Source organism: Mchenga conophoros, linkage group LG10 (assembly GCF_057382185.1).
Source record: "Mchenga conophoros isolate Kocher_MC1m ecotype Shallow Benthic linkage group LG10, M_conophoros_male_GT1.1, whole genome shotgun sequence".
In the NCBI taxonomy this organism is placed as follows: domain Eukaryota; kingdom Metazoa; phylum Chordata; class Actinopteri; order Cichliformes; family Cichlidae; genus Mchenga; species Mchenga conophoros.
In genome coordinates this window covers 21,811,253-21,830,090 of record NC_140535.1, presented here as the reverse complement: position 1 = coordinate 21,830,090, position 18,838 = coordinate 21,811,253, and the positions used below count along the sequence as shown (strand labels likewise).

At 38.6% G+C, this 18,838-nt stretch overlaps 2 protein-coding genes across 2 annotated transcripts; both read left to right on the top strand.

Moving 5' to 3' along the window:
* The first annotated feature begins 4,438 nt into the window (after window positions 1–4,438).
* Window positions 4,439–6,510, top strand: mrps17 (mitochondrial ribosomal protein S17). The gene is made up of 3 exons (XM_085289323.1): window positions 4,439–4,580; window positions 4,879–5,021; window positions 5,980–6,510. The coding sequence occupies exons 2-3, from the start codon at window positions 4,899–4,901 to the stop codon at window positions 6,295–6,297; spliced, it is 441 nt and encodes a 146-aa protein (XP_085145449.1). The 5' UTR covers window positions 4,439–4,580; window positions 4,879–4,898; the 3' UTR covers window positions 6,298–6,510.
* A 955-nt stretch (window positions 6,511–7,465) lies between these two features.
* LOC146565897 (protein NipSnap homolog 2-like) lies at window positions 7,466–18,697 on the top strand. Its single transcript, XM_085289322.1, has 10 exons — window positions 7,466–7,661; window positions 8,815–8,942; window positions 9,060–9,105; window positions 9,227–9,321; window positions 11,057–11,127; window positions 13,363–13,503; window positions 13,641–13,672; window positions 14,148–14,242; window positions 14,962–15,045; window positions 17,356–18,697. Exons 1-10 carry the CDS (start codon window positions 7,570–7,572, stop codon window positions 17,418–17,420), a joined length of 849 nt encoding a protein of 282 aa, XP_085145448.1. The 5' UTR covers window positions 7,466–7,569; the 3' UTR covers window positions 17,421–18,697.
* Window positions 18,698–18,838: the final 141 nt, after the last annotated feature.

Sequence of the window (18,838 nt, the reverse complement as noted above, 5' to 3'; positions counted from 1 at the left end):
GGTGGGTTAAAGCTTCTGTGAACCAGGCTTAAAACAAAGGAGCATTTTTTAACTGATTTAGCGCCAAAGCTTTTTTTATGTAATAAGTGAATGATTCTGTCAGCTTTAAAGCTGTTAAAAAAATTTAAATCGTTTTTTGTTCTAATTTTTAAAAATGTTATTAATGTTTTAAAGTAATGTTTTTGAGTTCATAACCTGACTATATGACTGTAGCTATAGAAATAAAGCTTCTTCTTCTTCTTTGTCATTACCCAGGCCCTACACTGGGGAAAAATTCTCTTTCAATTTACGATAAAGTCCACATATGTATCCCACCCTGGGCTTAAGGGATGTTTTGAACTTTTTGTAAACTCGAGAAACAATAAAATAGACTCTAATAACAACAGATTCTGATTGTTTCTGTAGTACATTCACTCAGCTTTAAAACCACCCCATGTCCAGGTCCTAAGGGCTGATCTTAATTTAGTGATAGGCTCAGTCAAAGTCATGAACAAACACGCTGACTAAATTGTCTAATCTATAGAAAAATGTTATATCTAGAGACTAATAACTTACTCAGGAGGATGCTTACATTATTCCAGCATGATAATCTGGAAATATAAAACATGCTGATTAAGAGGGTCACAGTGTTATCACAGAAAACATACATGTGCAATCACACGGTGGGTTTGCTATCGGGCCTCTGTCTTATATCACACCAGCAGAGCTTTCACATGATTCAGAGCTGATAAAGCAACCATGTCAGCTCTCATGTATGAAAACACTGGCTGCATTTTAACTTAGTTATGTATGTGATTATCTTTAGGTAAATATTTTAATATGGCCATTGATACCGTGTGATTTTCTCTTGTAGCCTCACCATATGATTCTCACCCAAAACTTTAATAGGGGTTTGAACTGTTTTTTTTATAGGTGCACCAAAACACACTTCATGTTCTTTTGATTGTGGTGACACCTTTAATTTGACCTACATGGGTTTAGCCCCATGCAGACAATGAGTTCAGCAGGGAAAAGCATGCAACCAGTTGGTATTATTTGAATTGTCTCAGTGTTCTTGTATGAAGCTGACTAAAGTTGGCTAATGCTGTCATTCTGGCAGAGGTAAACCAATCCTGCACTGCCTTAAATGGGAAACAGAGACCCAGACCTGTGCTTTACTACAACATGGCTCTGATTAAGACCAGATTGGTCTGCCTGCGGTTGGTTCTGAGCTGCAGCCAATGCTCAGGGACGAAGCTGCTAACAATGTGGTATGAATGCATGAATGTTAACCCCCCACCTCCTCGCTCTTTCAGACGCTATATGTGCTTTACCGGTGATGGAAAAACACTCACATCAGTGTGGCTGGTTAGTGTGTTGGTCATTTTGCAGACCTTTGACAGTCTAGGCCAAGGGGCCACGTACAGCCCACTTGGATCTTATATGGGCTAGACCAGTGAAACTCCTCTTTCTGTCAGCGTACAGAGATGTAATTGCATATTTAATTAATTACATCTTAATATAAGAAAAAGAAGAGTAGTATGTATTTATAATAAATAAATGCAGCTGTAGTAATGGAAAGGCATCTTTTAGCATGACTCTTCAGGCTTCAATTACAAGAAGTAAATGAGTAAATTACAGAAATCTATAACTTAATTACTTTCGAGCTGTATGAATAGCCATCGGGAGGTCTTTATCTGTAAGAAAAGCTGTAAAACCTGTGAATATACAGTTAAATGTCTAAAATTTGTGTCCTCCTTCGCATTTTCCAAAGCAGTCCAGTGGGCCAGATTGGAGTTTTTGCTGTGGTGATTTTGGTCCCTGAGGTCTTATATTTCACACCACTATTTCAGGCTAAAGAAAAGAGAAATGACTATTCATAAGTGATAATATTCCATTATGAAGATTTTTTGTTATTTCAGGATTTCCAGTTGTTTCAATCAACAGGTCTTTCTTCCACTGTGTCTTTCTTTACATTACTGTTATCATTTTATTTATTCATTTCTTGCTATCCTGCACTAAGCTGATCCTTGACTGGCAACAACAACAACAAAAACTATGTGTCTTAAATGTCAAGCTATGATCTGATCACACAAGATGCATTTTAAAACCAAGTGTAAACACACTCGTGAAGATGGGAAATATTTGATGTTTATTACTGTTGATCACCTCCTCCCTTTCTCTTTTCACTCTTCCTCTGCAGCCCTGGTTACTCACTGAATCATCAGCACAGCAACACTACCTAACATCTGTCATGTTGTTGCATTAAAACTATCCATCTATCCATCCTTTTCACGACTTGTTATAAAAGTTTCAATTTAGGGGAGGCTGGAGCCTATAAATATAGAAATATTTATTTTGTCTTTTTTCCCATAATTTCAAAGTATATCCTTTTCAGTAAGAATACACCTCTTCTCTTCTCTTCTGCTGCCATCTTGTGGTTAAAATTAATATTTTATTTACACTGGAAAAGGGAAACCCACTTCTGTTCAGATGCTTATATACATTCATTATTAGTAATTTGGAGATTTTAATTTTTTCTTTGCACTATTATCTAATCCACAGAGTCAGAGTTACATATACAGGATCAACTATATGCACCCCAAGCTAGTCCTCCTTCTTCATTATTTCACTCACTTTGTGGAATTTATCAGTTCCATTGGCAGCAAAACTACCCCAAAGCATGATGCTATCACCACCATGCTTGAGAGCTGCTACAGTGTTCTTTAAAAGCCTCACCTTTAATGCAAACATGCCTCTTGTAATTGTGGCCAAATATATCAATGTTTGTCTCATCTGACCAAAAACATTTTTCCAGCGGACATTTGGCTTGTCCATGTGAGCAGCTGCAAATTTCCGCTGAACTCGTGATGTGGATTTTGGAGCAGGGGCTTCTTTATTGGTCTGCACACTTTCAGTCCATGGTTACTTAAAACTCCCATAACTGTGGACAGTGATGCTGCTGTTCCAACGGATTCCAGTTCATGGCAGGCTTGAGGCTGTGTGGATCCTGAGTTGTTCCAGAACATTCAAATCAATTTCCTCTGGTCTGATGGTGACAATTTGGATCTTCTTCCAGATCTTGGCAAAGTGGTGGCACATCCAACTAAGTTGTACTTAATGTGAAATTATTTGAATTGATGATCTTGGAATCTGCAGCTATTTGGAAAAAGACCCAGGAGACTTTCCCAGATTGTGTAACTCTACAATTCTCCTTATTTCCTATTCACTGGGTCCCTTTGACCTTCCCATTGTTCTGAGTATTGGTCAATCCAATGAACACTGTCAAACAAATCTGTTTTATACTGAACGAGAAGTCAATCATAATCACTAATGAGAAGTTAATAGGAATGGGCTTTGTCAAGTTAAAAGACACTGTAGAATGTAAAGATTTAAGTGAGTATGTGTATTATTTGGGCCTCTATGCATACTTTGAACTCTGTGTGGATTAAAGAAAATCCTAAATATATTCAAACTTGTGCACCAATTTCTTTTTTTTCTTTTAATTGATTAAAGATATATGCTGTGCAATCATTACACTTTGGAAAAAAGAACAGATCAAGGAAATAATTACAAGCCCAGAATTACCATGATCTTCACGCTCATGGTGAGTGGATATAAACTTCTGACCACAACTGCATATCTGTAAACACTTGAATATCACCAAGTTAGACTTGTGGCTCTGCACATAAGAAAAGCAGAAGTGTAGGTAAGAACACATTCAACTGGCTGGCTTGGCTCTAAAATTGTTTAACAATCTTTGATGTTGTTGATGTTCATAGTTTCCAAGTTTTTAACTTCAGCCACTCTTGAGCTGCGTAGATTGCATAAAGAAGTAGATACTGCCCTTCACTAGTGACGTCATATATAGAATATGTCCAATAAATATTTACATAATTATTGTCCAAAAGACAGTGCAGTGTAGTCATCATTTCAGATTCAAGTAAAGGTTATAAATGAATAAAAATTACAACCAACCGAACAGACAAACAGAAGTCAGATTTTAACTTTGATCAAACAGAAAGGAAAGGTAATATAGGCGGCAGCATCCAGTATTTAGCATGTCACTACAGATTAAGTTGAAAAAAGTGAAAAAAAACAAAAACACTTCAAGTAAGTAGTATAAATTTAAAATCGATTTTACTCATTAAAAATTGCAAAAATATATGAAAGTACACACATTCAATCCTAGATGACGTATAATAAAAATAATTACACATAAATAAAGTAATATGAAATTAAAACGGAAAATTGTGACTAATTGTGTAGGACGTAAATACGGAAGCTTGTTTCCGTAGCTGAAAATAACATTTGTTTGTGTTTAGTTTCTGTCTTGACCTTAATAACATTTTACGTTAGTTTTTTTTTTTTTTCATTTCAAGATATTTGGTCAGACGTTTGAGTCGATAAATCGAGGTTTTACTTATTGGTGGCAAAGAATATTCGTTTTCAAGTGTCAGAAACAAGCTTCCATACACGCAAGCATACGCTTGTTGTCGATGTCCCTCGTTACTAGCCGTAGTTTACGTCACGAAACGAGGAGAACTGAACAGCATGGAGGAGCTTGTATGACCTTCTGATGATATTTTCCCGTGGTTATAGTGAGTTAGTTTTGTATTTTCTACTTTCAATGGTATTTTGTATTCTTGCCGAATTACATCAGTTTATTTTTATGACCTTTTCTTTAAAAAAATGAATGTATGTTTAAGTTAATGCTAACATAACAAGGCTAACCGTTTAGCGGCTGTTTTACATTGACTCACATTGTTAGTACAGTTGTCGGCTCAGAGGTTTTATCCGGTAAAACTGTAACTGAACGTGTCTTTAGATTGATTACATTTCAGTTGAGTCTCATCCGTATATAATGATGTCAGGGTTGATAATATTTTGTTTCTGCAGGTTGAGTAAAGCTTTGCAGGATGTCAGTCCAGCACGCATCAGTCCATGCCAAATGGATCATCGGCAGAGTCATCGGGACCAAGATGCACAAAACGGCCAAAGTGAGAGTTACCAGGCTGGTGCTGGACCCTTACCTGCTCAAGGTGAGCCTTTAGGGGATTAAGCACCTTTTATAAAATAAGAGTACAAGTGCTTTAAAATAGGCCGGTAAAGCTACAGAGTAAATGAAATACAGAAGGAAACTATTACAGGTTGTTGGAGAGAAGAGTAAAAACAAAAATATTTGAATGGCCTTTTTAAAGATTGTGTCCACAGCTAAAGGTCCTGTAGAGAAAAGACTCAGATACCTTTAGGGAGAGAATATACCCTGATGCAGGTGTGTAAACGGACAGTTTTGCACACCAGATGTGTGTGGGAGTGAGCCGGTGCTGTTGATGTTATTTTCATATATAGCGAAGGCTCGTGGATGTCCTAAAAAGGCTTCACATACATGTTCTGGTGACATTATGCAAGTCAGACTCATTGCATACTATCAGAGGAAATGAGTAGATCACTGGCATTACTCCACGACTCTTTGCTTAGACAAATAAACAATGAATTAAAGTAATCCAAATACAATAAAATAAAGGCATCAACTGACTTTCCTGATTGATGATTTAGCAAAAGTTTCAAGAGAGCTTGAAGTTTTCATGACATTAAACACAATTATGTCCGAGGTAGAAACAAGGACTTCTGTTTTTATTTATTGTCAGTAAGAAAACTGTGAGCCTTGCAATTTATTCTGTAGAGGCAAGAGGCACACGTGGTGGTGGTTATTTGTTTATATTGGGCGTTATTATTATGTTATTTTTATGCCTTTATATGGATGGGAGGTCCACTGTCCCATGTTTCAGTGACTTTTCTGCACATTTCTGCTGAAGGTGACTACCTGATAAGCCAAAAAGACCAAATCATCTGCAAAAAGCAGAGACGAGGGCCTCAGGCCACAAAAGTCTTAGCTTTCTGCCACTTGGTTCGAACTAGAAATTCTGGGCATAAACGTTCAAGCATTTATGAATTTATATTTGAATAACTGTGATATTGTCTCTTCTTCTCCTGCAGTACTACAACAAAAGGAAGACGTACTTTGCCCATGATGCATTGCAACAGTGCACTGTGGGAGATATCGTCCTCCTCAAGGCTCTGCCTGAGCCCAGAAGCAAACACGTGAAGCATGAACTGTCAGAGATCGTGTATAAAGTTGGCCGGGTGGTTGACCCCCTAACAGGAAAGAGGGTTGCAGGAACTGAATTTGTGGAGCCTCTAACAGACCTTCCACTTCAAGAGGAGAAAACGCTGTCAGAGAAACTGCAGGAGCTCAACATCTCTGCTGCCCCCAGTGGAGCCGATTCCCCACTGGCACAAACTCCCACTTCATGACAGAAAACTGTGATTTCATGCAGTAATATCAGCTTATTTGTCACTCTACAATGCTTGTGTTTCAAGTGTTAATGTGGATTTATGTTTATAAACTAAGAATCTTTGCTGTACATGTATGGGTGAAGAGACTAAATATTACTTCCTTGTTACCTGCTCAGGTAGTGGACACCTTTCAGAGGAATTTGCAAAATAAAACAACTGCGCAAAAAACAATGTCATGGAAGATACTCGTGTCTGTTATCCAGGTTAGGAATATATTATAATCAAAAGGTGAAGGCCTGGGCTGGATCATCTAATCGGCCCATCCATGAGGACCCATCCAAGAGAAAAGGAGAGGAGGGAGGATAAAATAAATGCCATTATGGTATTCACTTAAAACTAAGAAAGTAGATATCAGGTGTGTGAATACAAAAAACGTACATTAGACATGTTATTATCATAGAACATGCATGAAGCTTTGGCTGCTTCATTTTGCATTTAATATAAGGTACTTTGGAGCTTTAAGTGAAGTTGTAATGACGTTTATTGACCCAACAAGGAAAATTATGTTACATCAGCGGGATAAAGAAGAAATAATAGTATAGTTTACAATAAATAATGGTCAAAGTACAATAGGTGCATAGTTAAGACCTTAAACTGAGATAGTGCACAACTTTTATGTATACCATGGTGATTAAAAAAACCCCAGTAAAAATAAAACTGAGGCTAAAGAAGAATAAAAAGTAAAATTGAGATTGTTTAAGAGAATAGTGCAAATTGCATTTATAAATAATATGCACTTTATAATCTGAAAACAACATTTGTATGCAGGGGTGTGTAAAGTGATGATCTGGACATGGTGGGGTGATTCCAGTCAGTAGTGGCTCTGTAAGTGGGACTGCTATAATGAATATGCAGTCAGTGAGTCTGGTCTAATTACTGAGGGAGCTGTCCTTACAGTTTATTGTTGCACAAAGGTGCAGTGAATGAAATTGTTAGGGACAAACTGTTCACTTTTAAGTAATGGGAATATGCAGGTTATAAATGCAAGCTCAGCAGGCGGATCGATCAAAGCCCCCAAAACTATGAAAACTTCACATAAATCCAACAACAGCGAACTCTGCGTATTTTGTATTGAGCTGTGTTAATATCTGTGCTTTAAATCAGCTCCACAAGTGATTCCGGTACTGTCGGTTCTAACTCGGGGTCACGCTCCCGTGAGTAACGTCAGCTCCTGCGGGAACGGACTGCGGCTGTAGCCTCCAGCAACCTCCACACGGCTTTCGAGGAAAGATGGCGATCAGAGTCCTTCAAACAGTGGGTAGAGGCCTTAAACAGACGAGAAGCGGGCTTCATGCGAGCAGCCCGGTGAACGTCGCCCTCAGGTTAGACTCTTCTATACACAGTTTATCTGTGCAGGTGCATAAATATTGCTTAAAAGTCATTAAACTTCTGCTCGTGTAGCCCAATGACAACGTGCGGGCTCTGCTAGGCGGTTAAGCTAATGCTAAAGGGAACGTAAGGACGTTCGCTACGTTTACATCTCTGTGCAACGTAGCTAGCATTAGCCATGTAGCTGTAAATCTGCTAACTTTCTGCTAACATTGATTGTTACCCCCACGATTTTTAAAATAAACAGCGAGTCAACTTGTCCTAACAATCGCCAGTGTCTGATTTATAATGTCATGCGTGATTTTATAGACTTGGGTTGAAGAAATTATTAAAAACTTACCGCCGAGTTACTCTGAGTCTTAAACTGAATTCAACTTCAAGGTCAAAATGCATTGAATTGCTGCACAGCTGTGCTTGTTTTGGTCACTGGACGATTCAGTTTCTTCGCTGCAGCAGCTGAGCGGCCTAAAATAAGCTGTTATTTCCCTTTGAAAGGCAGATATTTGTATAAACCTGACTACAGACTGACACTAAAATGTGTCCTTTTTTTGGTGCATTATGAGGAAAACCGGTGGACTGTTTCCTGATAAACAAGCTCAGCCGCTACACGTGGTGACTGTTGGCACTTGTAGATCGAGTACATTAACAGAAAATGCAGGAAGGCTGATTAAAGTCAGTGCAGACTAATCTCAGGGTTTTGTGCTCTGTGTAGACCCCTCAGCCTTCTGAGCTGCTGACCTCTGAAATGCATAGGTTGGCTGGGCTAAAAAAAGATTTGCACCTTTTCTTCAGCCGACATTTACTAGTTTACACCTCGGGCTCTTGCAGTAAAACTGACCTTATTCACATTAGGAAGCCAGGACACTTTTGAAAGTTTCATAACAACAATAGTAAAGGTATTATTGAATATAGCCCGTCCACATCTGTATTTTTGAGACTTGGACTGATAAAGCAGCAGCTAGAGGTTTAACACTAAAATATATATGTCAGATGTTCACAGAGAAATACAACACAGAATAGAAGGAAACAGGGTTGGATTATTAGGGGAGCTTTGTTGTTGTTGGTACTTAAATGCTGCATTGTGTAGCCAAAGAAATGTTGATTGTATCCAACTTTTAAAAAAAAAATGTTTTAATCCCATCACAGGAGCCTCTCAAATGTTGGTGATGAAAGCTGGTTCAAATCCCTTTTTGTTAGAAAAGTCATCCCCAGAAAAGATGCTCACTCTCACCTGCTTGCCAAAAAAGAAGACAACAACCTGTATAAAATACAGTGTATGTATTGCTGGCAGTGGGACACAGTTAATGATTACCACAACAGTTAATAAACCCATGAAATCTGTTTGATCATGTTGTCTACTCATGCTTTGTTTTTTTCTTCTTTTGTTGCAGTTCACAATGTCAAACCTGAGTGCCTCGATGCTTACAATGAACTTTGGTATGAGTCTTTGTTGTGTTATCTTAATTCAGATGTCACATTAGAACACTTTTTTTGGAACCAGTATGTCAGATATTTTGCATTTTCACACTTTTTCTTTTCTTTTTGTCTGTGTCTTCAGTGAGGATGTCTTGCCTTCCATTCACACTGACCCTGAATACCCCTGTGAGCTTGTGGGCACCTGGAACACATGGTATGGGGAGCAGGATCAGGCAGGTAAGAACATCCACCCTACCTGAGTTACAACGGACTTTCTTTTGAATGTCAGCGAGGTGAATTATTTGAGCCCATTCAATCTGGTTATTCGTCAAAGCTCAACCTTCTCTTTTAGAAGAGGAAACATGAGATTGAAACCTCGCAGACAACATATTACTACGAGGTAAAAATGAGAACAATGTTCATCATGAATATTATTTATTTAAATAAGCAGTTTATGGATACAGACTTGAGACCTGGATTTTTTTTTTAATCCAGCGTATTTCATGCGATGCTCAGACTCATTTTATAATAAATATTGTTGCTTTTAGCTCTACAAGATGCAAACTACTTGACCTCTTGATTGTGAGTCCTATTGATTAATGAGAATCTGTACGTGTTTAAGCTAAATCAAGTTGTACAGCGGGATAATCTTGCTGCTTTCTGTTTCCCGCTGCAGATGAGTTACATTGAGATGTGGCAGAATTTTTCAAACTATGTCGTTATCTTGGTGTAAAAACAGACATTACTTAAAGGCACTGTGCTTTTTCTCCTCTCTCAGCTTTTCTATTTCAGTTAATTATAGCTGAGACTGAACTGAACTTTTTCCTGGCTGCTCTCCATTTTGTCCAAGTGGTGACATTTGTCGTTCCACAGCTGTGGGCCCTCTCTGGTGTTACAGAGCTGTAATGTTGGCAGTGTCAGGAAAGGTTTTCTAAAAGGTTGCATCAGTACACTTTCAGCATGTGAACACTTAGACAGTATATGGTGCTATGTTTTTAGCTTGTCGCTGTCCCTTTTTGGCTCCGTCTTATTGTCATGGTTGTGTTTTGTATTCTGATTTGCAGTTTGATGCTAAATCTTGAACTAACAGATTAAAGGCATTTAGTTTAATGTGGAAATAAACATTAGAATTGTTTCTTTTAATATTTTCCGAGATACTATATGTATTAAATACACTCAATGGCCACTCTATTAGGTACACCTATTCAGTTGTTCATTAACTCAAATATTTAATCAGCTAATCATATGTCAACAGCTCGGTGCATTTAGGCATGCAAACATGGTCAAGAAATCCTGCTAAAGTTCAAACTGATGATCTGAAAGGGGAAGAAAGGTGTATTAAGTGACTTTGAATATGGCATACCTGTTGGTGCCACACACAACACACAAAATATTGATCTACTGGGACTTTCCCACACACCCATCTCTAAGGTTTACAAAGACTGGTCACCAGATTTCAATCCAGTAGAGCACTTTTGGGATGCGGTGGAAAGAGAGTTTCTCATCATAAATGTGCAGCTGACAAGTCTGCAGCAACTATGTGATGCTGTCACTTCAACATGAACCAAAATCCGTGAGGACTGTTCCCAGCACCTTGATGAATTAAAGCAGTTCTGAAGACAGAAAATGGTCCAACCTGATAATAGCAATGTGTATCTAATGAAGTGGCTGGGGAGTGTATGTTAGAGCCATGTTCATTTTTTCACTTCATGAAATTAAGAGTTTTTCTTTTTTCTGAGATATAATTGTAGTGGTAAGATGACATGATGTCCTTTCACATGCATACACAGAAATTGACTGGAAATTCATGCTGTATAGACTGAATCCCGTCATGCTCCACAATCACGGGTGGTTCATAGGGAGGTCTAACCACTGATGCTATTGTGAAAAACAAAACTCTTACTCCCCCAAAAAAGACAAGATCTATTTAAGAGCTACGTTATCTTTGGCTCTTCTGCTCCTTCTATTCTAGTTCACCTGTGGAGATATCGGGGAGGATACCCGGCTCTCACCGAAGTCATGAACAAACTCAGGCAGAATAAGGTAACGGGTGCTCCGATTAGTTAAGCCTACTGGCCGTTGGTTATCTGTAGGCCAATGTTTCCAGCAGTGCACCCATCTAGCTAGACCCACGTGACATTTTCCTTCCATCTTTATCTTTAATGTTTCCAGTAATCTTTAAAGGTTATTTACACAGTAATGCTTTGAAGAAGGAAAGTGTTAATGAACAGATGAGTCATGCTGCGGGTTTAATCTTCAGAAATGTGTTTTTTTTTCTTAGTTTTTGGAAAGCCCTGCAGATAAAATAAAGTAAGTGGCTTGTAATAATGTGTTCCTCCCACATTGAAGAGCATGAACTGATTGGTCAGATAATTACAAAGAAAATCAACCTGTTTCACATATTTGTGGCTCTGCCACCTGGGGCCCGTTCTTCGTACGTCGCTTACTACATCCAAGACCAAATCATCGCGCTAACTCTGAGCTCGCTAATCCGGTTCTCCGAACACACCTGCTGTTGACGATTAGTACAGCTGGATGAAGTAATGTGAGATCACTGGGTGTCGTAAAAGGGGCTACGCATCGATAGCAGAAACATTGATCGGCAACCCTCTGATTGGTCGGCGAAAATGTCGAAGGAGCGCGCTCGGTATTTTTCGGCAGCAGAGCAAGAACCCTTGATTGAGGGATTTCAGGAGTTTCAGAGTTTAATCAGAACGCAAGGGAACACTGCAAAGGCTGCAAAAGCAAGGAGAGAGGGCTGGCAGAAAGTTGCTGACAAATTAAACTCGTAAGTAATTTAATAATAACAATAATAATGGAGTGGATTTATATAGCGCTTTTCAAGGCACCCAAAGCGCATGACAATACCACTATTCAGTCACTCTCACATTCACAACAGGACCCACTAGAACATGGGAACAAGTAAAAGTGAAATATAAGAATATTCTACAGAATGGTAATATTTATCACTTATATTGCTTTTAGTCTCTTGGAAAGAGACCCTGAAATAATCTGTTTGTTCATAACAGCAACCAAGAAAAGGGCAGAGGAAAAAAAGACAGGTGGTGGTCCTGCACCCCTTCGTCAACAAGTTGGTTAAGTAAATAATACCCTCACAGGAATATCGATATCTCTCAATGAGCACACTGTCGCGCTGAGCTAAAGGATCCTGTCTATCCCGCAATATACGCTGAATTCTGAGGACTCTCCTTATCAATCTTGCACCTTCCGCAATGGGTTGCTCGCGTATACGGACAGGACATGGCTGCGACAGACTTCCCAAATCCACCTTCGCTTTTATAGCCGTGGTCTCTCATCTTGATTACACGAAGTAATTTACAATTACTACTCTGAAATATGAATTACATCTGTAATAATCACATACATGTAATAGAATGTTAATAGTACATTTCCCTTTTTCAGGAAATGACCTGTATGTATCTGTGTGACATCAATAAAAGGATCAAGTGCTGCATTATCTTTAGTTACATTGATGATATTTATTTATGGTGAAACAGTGGTGGAATATCGCTGTTGCTTTCGTATAAATGAAGCGGACATACCTGCGTGGCCGCGATCTAATCCTGTTTACATAAAGTAAATCTGCTCCCGAGCAGGTTTACGCTTACGGCTCTGTTGCTATGACAGCAAGTCCCGGATGAGCTTCGGGGAACCGAACGATCCAAGATCACGCGAAATCGTCAACAATCAAATCCAGCTAACTTACTTAGCGAGGTACGAAGAACGGGCCCCTGGTGACAGAATACAGCTACCACATGTAAACAAGAGGCTACAAAACCGTGCATAGGCTTTGTGCACTGGTCCTGCACATCTGTGACGCTCCCTTTATTGCTTTATCAACTGTCCTTTGGCAAACCTCATGATTTTAATTTGCACAATTCCACAAACTTTAATCAGTAAATACATACTACTGTTAATCTGCCCAGATAATTTACTCATCTATCTCTGCATACATTAAGTAGCACATGGCAAATTAGAAGTGTATACACTATATTTATAACCATAAATGCCATATATATTCTCCGCATATCACTACTCCTCTATTATACCTTCTCAGAAAAGGTGATTTATATGAGTCCAGGTAAAAAGATATTTTCTTTCACTTAAATTCTCTGAATGCACACTAGCTGACTTTCATTGTCTAGATTCTGATCAGACTTCACAGTCGAACAACATGAATACAAATATATTTGGCAGTTATTTTAGCTGAGTCAGATTTTCTGAGCGCTGTGCTTCTTTCATTTGTCTTTGCTGTAGAAGTTTATGGAGTACAGGAATGAGAGGGGGAAGATGCTGCTGTCTCGTAGGAACCAGCTGCTGCTGGAGTTCAGTTTCTGGAACGAACCCGTCCCTCGTCCAGGACCCAACATCTATGAGCTCCGATCGTATCAACTCAGGGTAACTCTTTTTTTTTTTTTTATGAACCACAGAATTAGTCGTCCTCCCTCTGTAAGTCTGGGTTTTTGGGGGGAGCGTTTTTGTTTTGTATTTTGCGGTACATGTAGTGAACATGATCTTTACCTTCTTTTTCTCAGCCAGGCACAATGATTGAATGGGGAAATTACTGGTAAGGCACAACTTTCCTTTTTCATGTAATATCTGAGCCACCAAATTTGATCATTTATGGGGGATAACTTTGCGAGCTTTAGTTCCCTTTGTACTAGTCTTGTAGCTACAATCTAAAAAGTTCCTCACTGCTAGTTTGTTGGTTTCACATTTTGTTGCAGGTGAAAATGAGTCTGCAGTACTTTCTGACTACAAAATGTATGCATGACTCCTGAGCATGACCGCATATAATAATCCATTAACTGCCTGGGCTTCATTTAATATATGTCAATATATTCATCTGTTGAATTGAAATTGATTTTTGTTAATTTTATAAAACCAAATATGCAGGGATGATTATAACAAGGCTGATGGTTTAAAACTGAAATTTGATGTACTGACTTGAAATGAGGGGAGTACTGGTGGATGTTGTGGTGTTTTAATTACTGCCACTCTATTTAGAAGCTGTTTTGTGTAATGTCTTTGGTGCTGTGCAGGGCTCGGGCTATTGAGATTCGCCAGCAGAACCAAGAGGCGGTGGGAGGCTTTTTCTCACAGATTGGAAGTCTGTACACAGTTCACCACTTATGGGGTAAGATGAGTTTCCAGGATCATTCAAGAAAAATGCTGCAAATATTGTCCAGGTCACCAACAAATGCAAATGTATGTACATGTTTTTGGTACATGCCTTTTAGATGTAAAACAGCGGTCCCCACACCGGGCCATAGACCAGTATTTACGCGTTACCATAGTGACCAGAGAGCATTAAGGGGCAGAGAGGAGGATGTTACTCATAATGTTGTTGGTACATTTCAGGAGGACGCTGCTAATAAAGTTACACAATTACACAGTGAATTCGGGTTTATTATTATATTTACAAATTACCACAGTTTTTGTCTTGGTCGTATTATTTTAATTATTTTGTATTTATCCGCGACACCTTAAAGGCCAGTCTGCGAAAATATTGTCTGACATTACACCGGTCCGTTGCGCAACAAAGGTTGGGGACTGCTGATGTAAAAAAGTCCAGGACCAGGAGAGGGGACGAATCCCTTGGAGGGTGCATCCGGCATCAAATGTGTACTGCTGAAAGAAGCTCCCATTTTGCTTGTAGCATTAAACAGTTTACTTGGTGTTGCTCTTCTTTCTTTCCACGTGACGGTGTGCACCTTTAGGTTCTGGAAGTGAACTTAATGCAAAAGCTGTCAAGTATTTAAATTTTCCTGAGCACGACTGTTTGATGTTATGATTCGTCTTTGGTTTAAAAAGCTACAGCTTTTACTCAGTGAGTTTGAACGTGTTTCTTTTCAGCTTACAAGGACCTGCAGTCCAGAGAAAATACCAGAAACGCAGCCTGGCAGCGTGACGGCTGGGACGAGGTTGTTTATTACACAGGTTGGTTTCAGTCTGATACTTTTATACTTAAGCAAGTTTTAGTTACTGTAAGTGCTGAGTCTTGTTGTTCTGTTGTGGGCATAAGACATTAAAATTAACCTATTTTATATCTATTATCCATATTTGTGTCATGTTAACGTTAAATGAAAATATTAATTTCAAACATTTAAGCTCGGATGAACCCAAGCTGCCAACAACTTATTATAAATTGTCGATCAAGAATAGATTAAAACAATGAAGACTAATTACTAATACTGTCAACATATTCTCTTCTCAGGGCTTCAAATACTGGAAGTATTGACTTTTTTACACACCTTGGTAATAATGAATTTTGAGAACTAAATGCCGTGTTTTAAAAAGATACAATAGGTGCAAACCTACAGAAAAGAAATTGACCTTTTACAAAGTGTCTTTTTTATAATCGCTTTACTGGGAGAAAAAGCATCATGAGAGCAAGGAAAACAGTGAAGTAGAACACAGGACACAGGAAAAGAGACTCAGATTGCACTAAAGTGCTTGCAGTGTGTCAGTAGATGCTGTTGACTTGGCTTCGCAGCGTTGAAACTGCTATAATCTAAAAGTGAATTGCAAAATGCACATCTTTGATACTTCATCCTGTTGTGTCATTGCTGTGGTTGCTGCAGATCATATAAACAAAGACAACTTTGTGGTAAATGAGTTTTTCATTTAGCTGCTTTCTGCTCACATCATCTCTTCCTGCTGAAGAGATGATCAGTGTGGCATCTACTAATGTTTTATGTGAATTAATGTTATCCCTAAATGCTGGCGAAACTGCAAACTGAATTATGTTAAACCTCATTAATGCCAGTGAATTTCGTAAGCTGCATGAGGTGTAGAAGCATCGTATAATCTTTCTTTAGTGTTTAGAAAATGTAACCTCTTAGCCGGCAATGAAGTCTCCCTGTTAGGAAGCTTCCCAATGAAAAACTGACTATTCAGCTACAGCCAAAGTCTACTTGAGGAGGCGGGAACAATAGTGTCAGTGAGTTACTTTTGTTCATTCACTGGACATTTTAGCCACTAAAACTTGTCATGGCTGTAAAAGTTCTTGGGAAAATTAATTGCCCACTTCTGCTCTAAAGTGTGTTGGTTGTACATAGAGCTTTGCAGACTTTCACCAGTGAGCTGTGTTACAAATATAGCATCTTTATTTATAACACACTTTACATCCAACAATGTTGGCCAAAGTGCTACAAATATAAAATAAAGAGAAAACAGTTTAAATTACATCTAAAATTTCTTAAAATTAAAAATAATATAATTAATAAGAAAACATATTAAGAGACATCAACAAGTCCTTCTGTGCTGAAAGCCAAGGTAAATAAATGTTTTAAGACGTGATTTAAAAACGGATAAGGAAGGTGCCTGTCTAACATGTAAAGGCAACTCATTCCACAATTTTGGTGCTGCCACAGCAAACGCCTGATCCCCTCTGAGCTTACCATTAGTCCTAGGCACACTCAGCAGGAGCTGGTCTGCCAGGAAGGTATGTATGGATGAAGAAGCTCAGAGAGGTACAGAGGGGCAGCATTGGACAAACATTTAAAAACAAATAAAAGTAGCTTAAAATATGTGGAATAATAATAATAATAATAATAATAATAATGGATTGGATTTATATAGCGCTTTTCAAGGCACCCAAAGCGCTTTACAATACCACTATTCATTCACTCTCGCATTCATACACTGGTGGAGGCAGCTACAGTTGTAGCCACAGCTGCCCTGGGGCAGACTGAGAGAAGCGAGGCTGCCATATCGCGCCATCGGCCCCTCTGGCCAACACCAGGTGCTCTGAGTTATTCTTGTTTGTGCTTTAGTCCATGCTTTTAGCTTTTAGCTCGTGCTGCAGAGAAGACTGTTCAAGCCTGATTTTCATCACCTTTGGGCTTCATTCCTTCCTTTTCTTTGGAGAACTGCACACAAGCATGTCTGTAGATTACATACTCATAATTCTTCACTTGTTCATACCTACACAAATGGAAACAAACGTGGCACAATAAATTCTACTTCAGCGTCTCTCTGATGCCTGAATCTATGAAGGATTGATTTAGCAATAGGGAATCATTATGTTCAATGGGATTACAAAGACACTCAGCAGTGTTGGTGTAAGGACAACGTACAACAACTCAGGCTTTAATAAAATGAGCTTTTATTGGGATGTTAACATTGAAACTAAACTGAGAACTCTAGCTATAAATTCATGAAACATTAGCAAATTTAAATGAGATAAAGTTGTGTTCCCTGTTGGAAATCTGTTGTTAAGACTGTTGTTTGTTCTTTACCTCACAGTCCCTCTTATTCAGCACATGGAGTCTAGAATAATGATTCCCATGAAGAATTCACCCTTGAAGTAACTACTAACACCTGAGGAGAATTCTCAGCCGCCACTGCAACTATTACACTGATCTGTCGAGAGTGTAACCAACCGTCAAAGTGTGCACTGCCAGGGAAATCTGCTCAACATCAACACAATCTTGTTTCCTTTCATTTGGTTTCTTTTCTCCCCTTTTTCTGTTTGGATGATGAGGTCAAAATGATTGTCACCAAAACTGTACCTGTTACAGCAGCTACTATGTTACTGACCTATTAATGTGGTGTGCTTATGATTTGGGGGCGCACTCCTCTTCACCTTCTGTCATTTAAAGGGTGTTTGAAATGTCTTGTCTGTCTTCATTTTCTTTTCCTTTCTTTGTTGTTTGTGTGCTGGTCACAGGGCCTTTTTAATGTACAAGAAAATTTAATATGATTTCTGAGTCCTGAAACAAAATAATGATTACCAGTGTCTTACAGCAGAAAATAAGAGCTCACAGTAGCTCACTGTCAAAATTACATGGCTTAAAATACATACTGAGTGGTCAGTTTCACAGAGATAAACCTGCAGTTTAAAGTTCAGTGTTATAAAATGAGCACTAAAGCTGAGAGTTACAGGTTTTGGTCTGTTTCAGAGCCACAGTCTCACTCAAAGTTCATCGTGTGTCCACTCCTCTTTTGTTACACAGCTTTGATACAGCCAACTTGGTGTTTACTCCTTTCAGAATCATTTGACTGGATGAACCAATTCCTGTCAACAATACTGCATACACACAAGTTGCCAGCTCATTGTTTTTGTTTTGTTTGTTTTTTTTGTCTTACCAGAATCATGAATACTGAATTTGAATTATTTGCCCTGTTTTTTTTTTTTTTTTTTTAAACTGACCACAACTCCTGATTGTTCAAATTGTAACATATGACACACGTGGCTCTTCCACACAGAAGACATGTTTTTGAATCCAGCGGAACTAATCTGTATTTACAGCATAGCCTGCTGTACGCTTACTGACAAGTTTGGCCTTTCCCTATATCAAGTAGATGATGTCTGGGTGATTGTATGCTCTGACTAAGATCAGTGTTTTCTTTCGTTTCTTTCTTTCTTTTTTAAATGGGCAGATTGTAGATATACATAGTGGGATTATTGGCCAAACCATAGTTACAGACCCTCCTGAATCTGAATGTGCAGGGTCTTCTATTACCTAGCGGGTGTTGATAACCCTGTGAACAGGAGAGGAGTAGTATCTTGTGTGATAAATTGTAAAATGCAGTGCTTTAATAAGATTAGTTGTACATATTTAATTAAACTTCTGATAAAAATTAAGAGCGCTCTTTGTCATAGGTTTGAAATGATAGAACGTGAGTTGATTTTTGACTGTCAGACCACAATTTTCTGTTTTCTTCAGCATTAAAAAAAAAAAAATCAAATATGCATATTAATTTTGCATGCTGAAGAAAGTGTGAT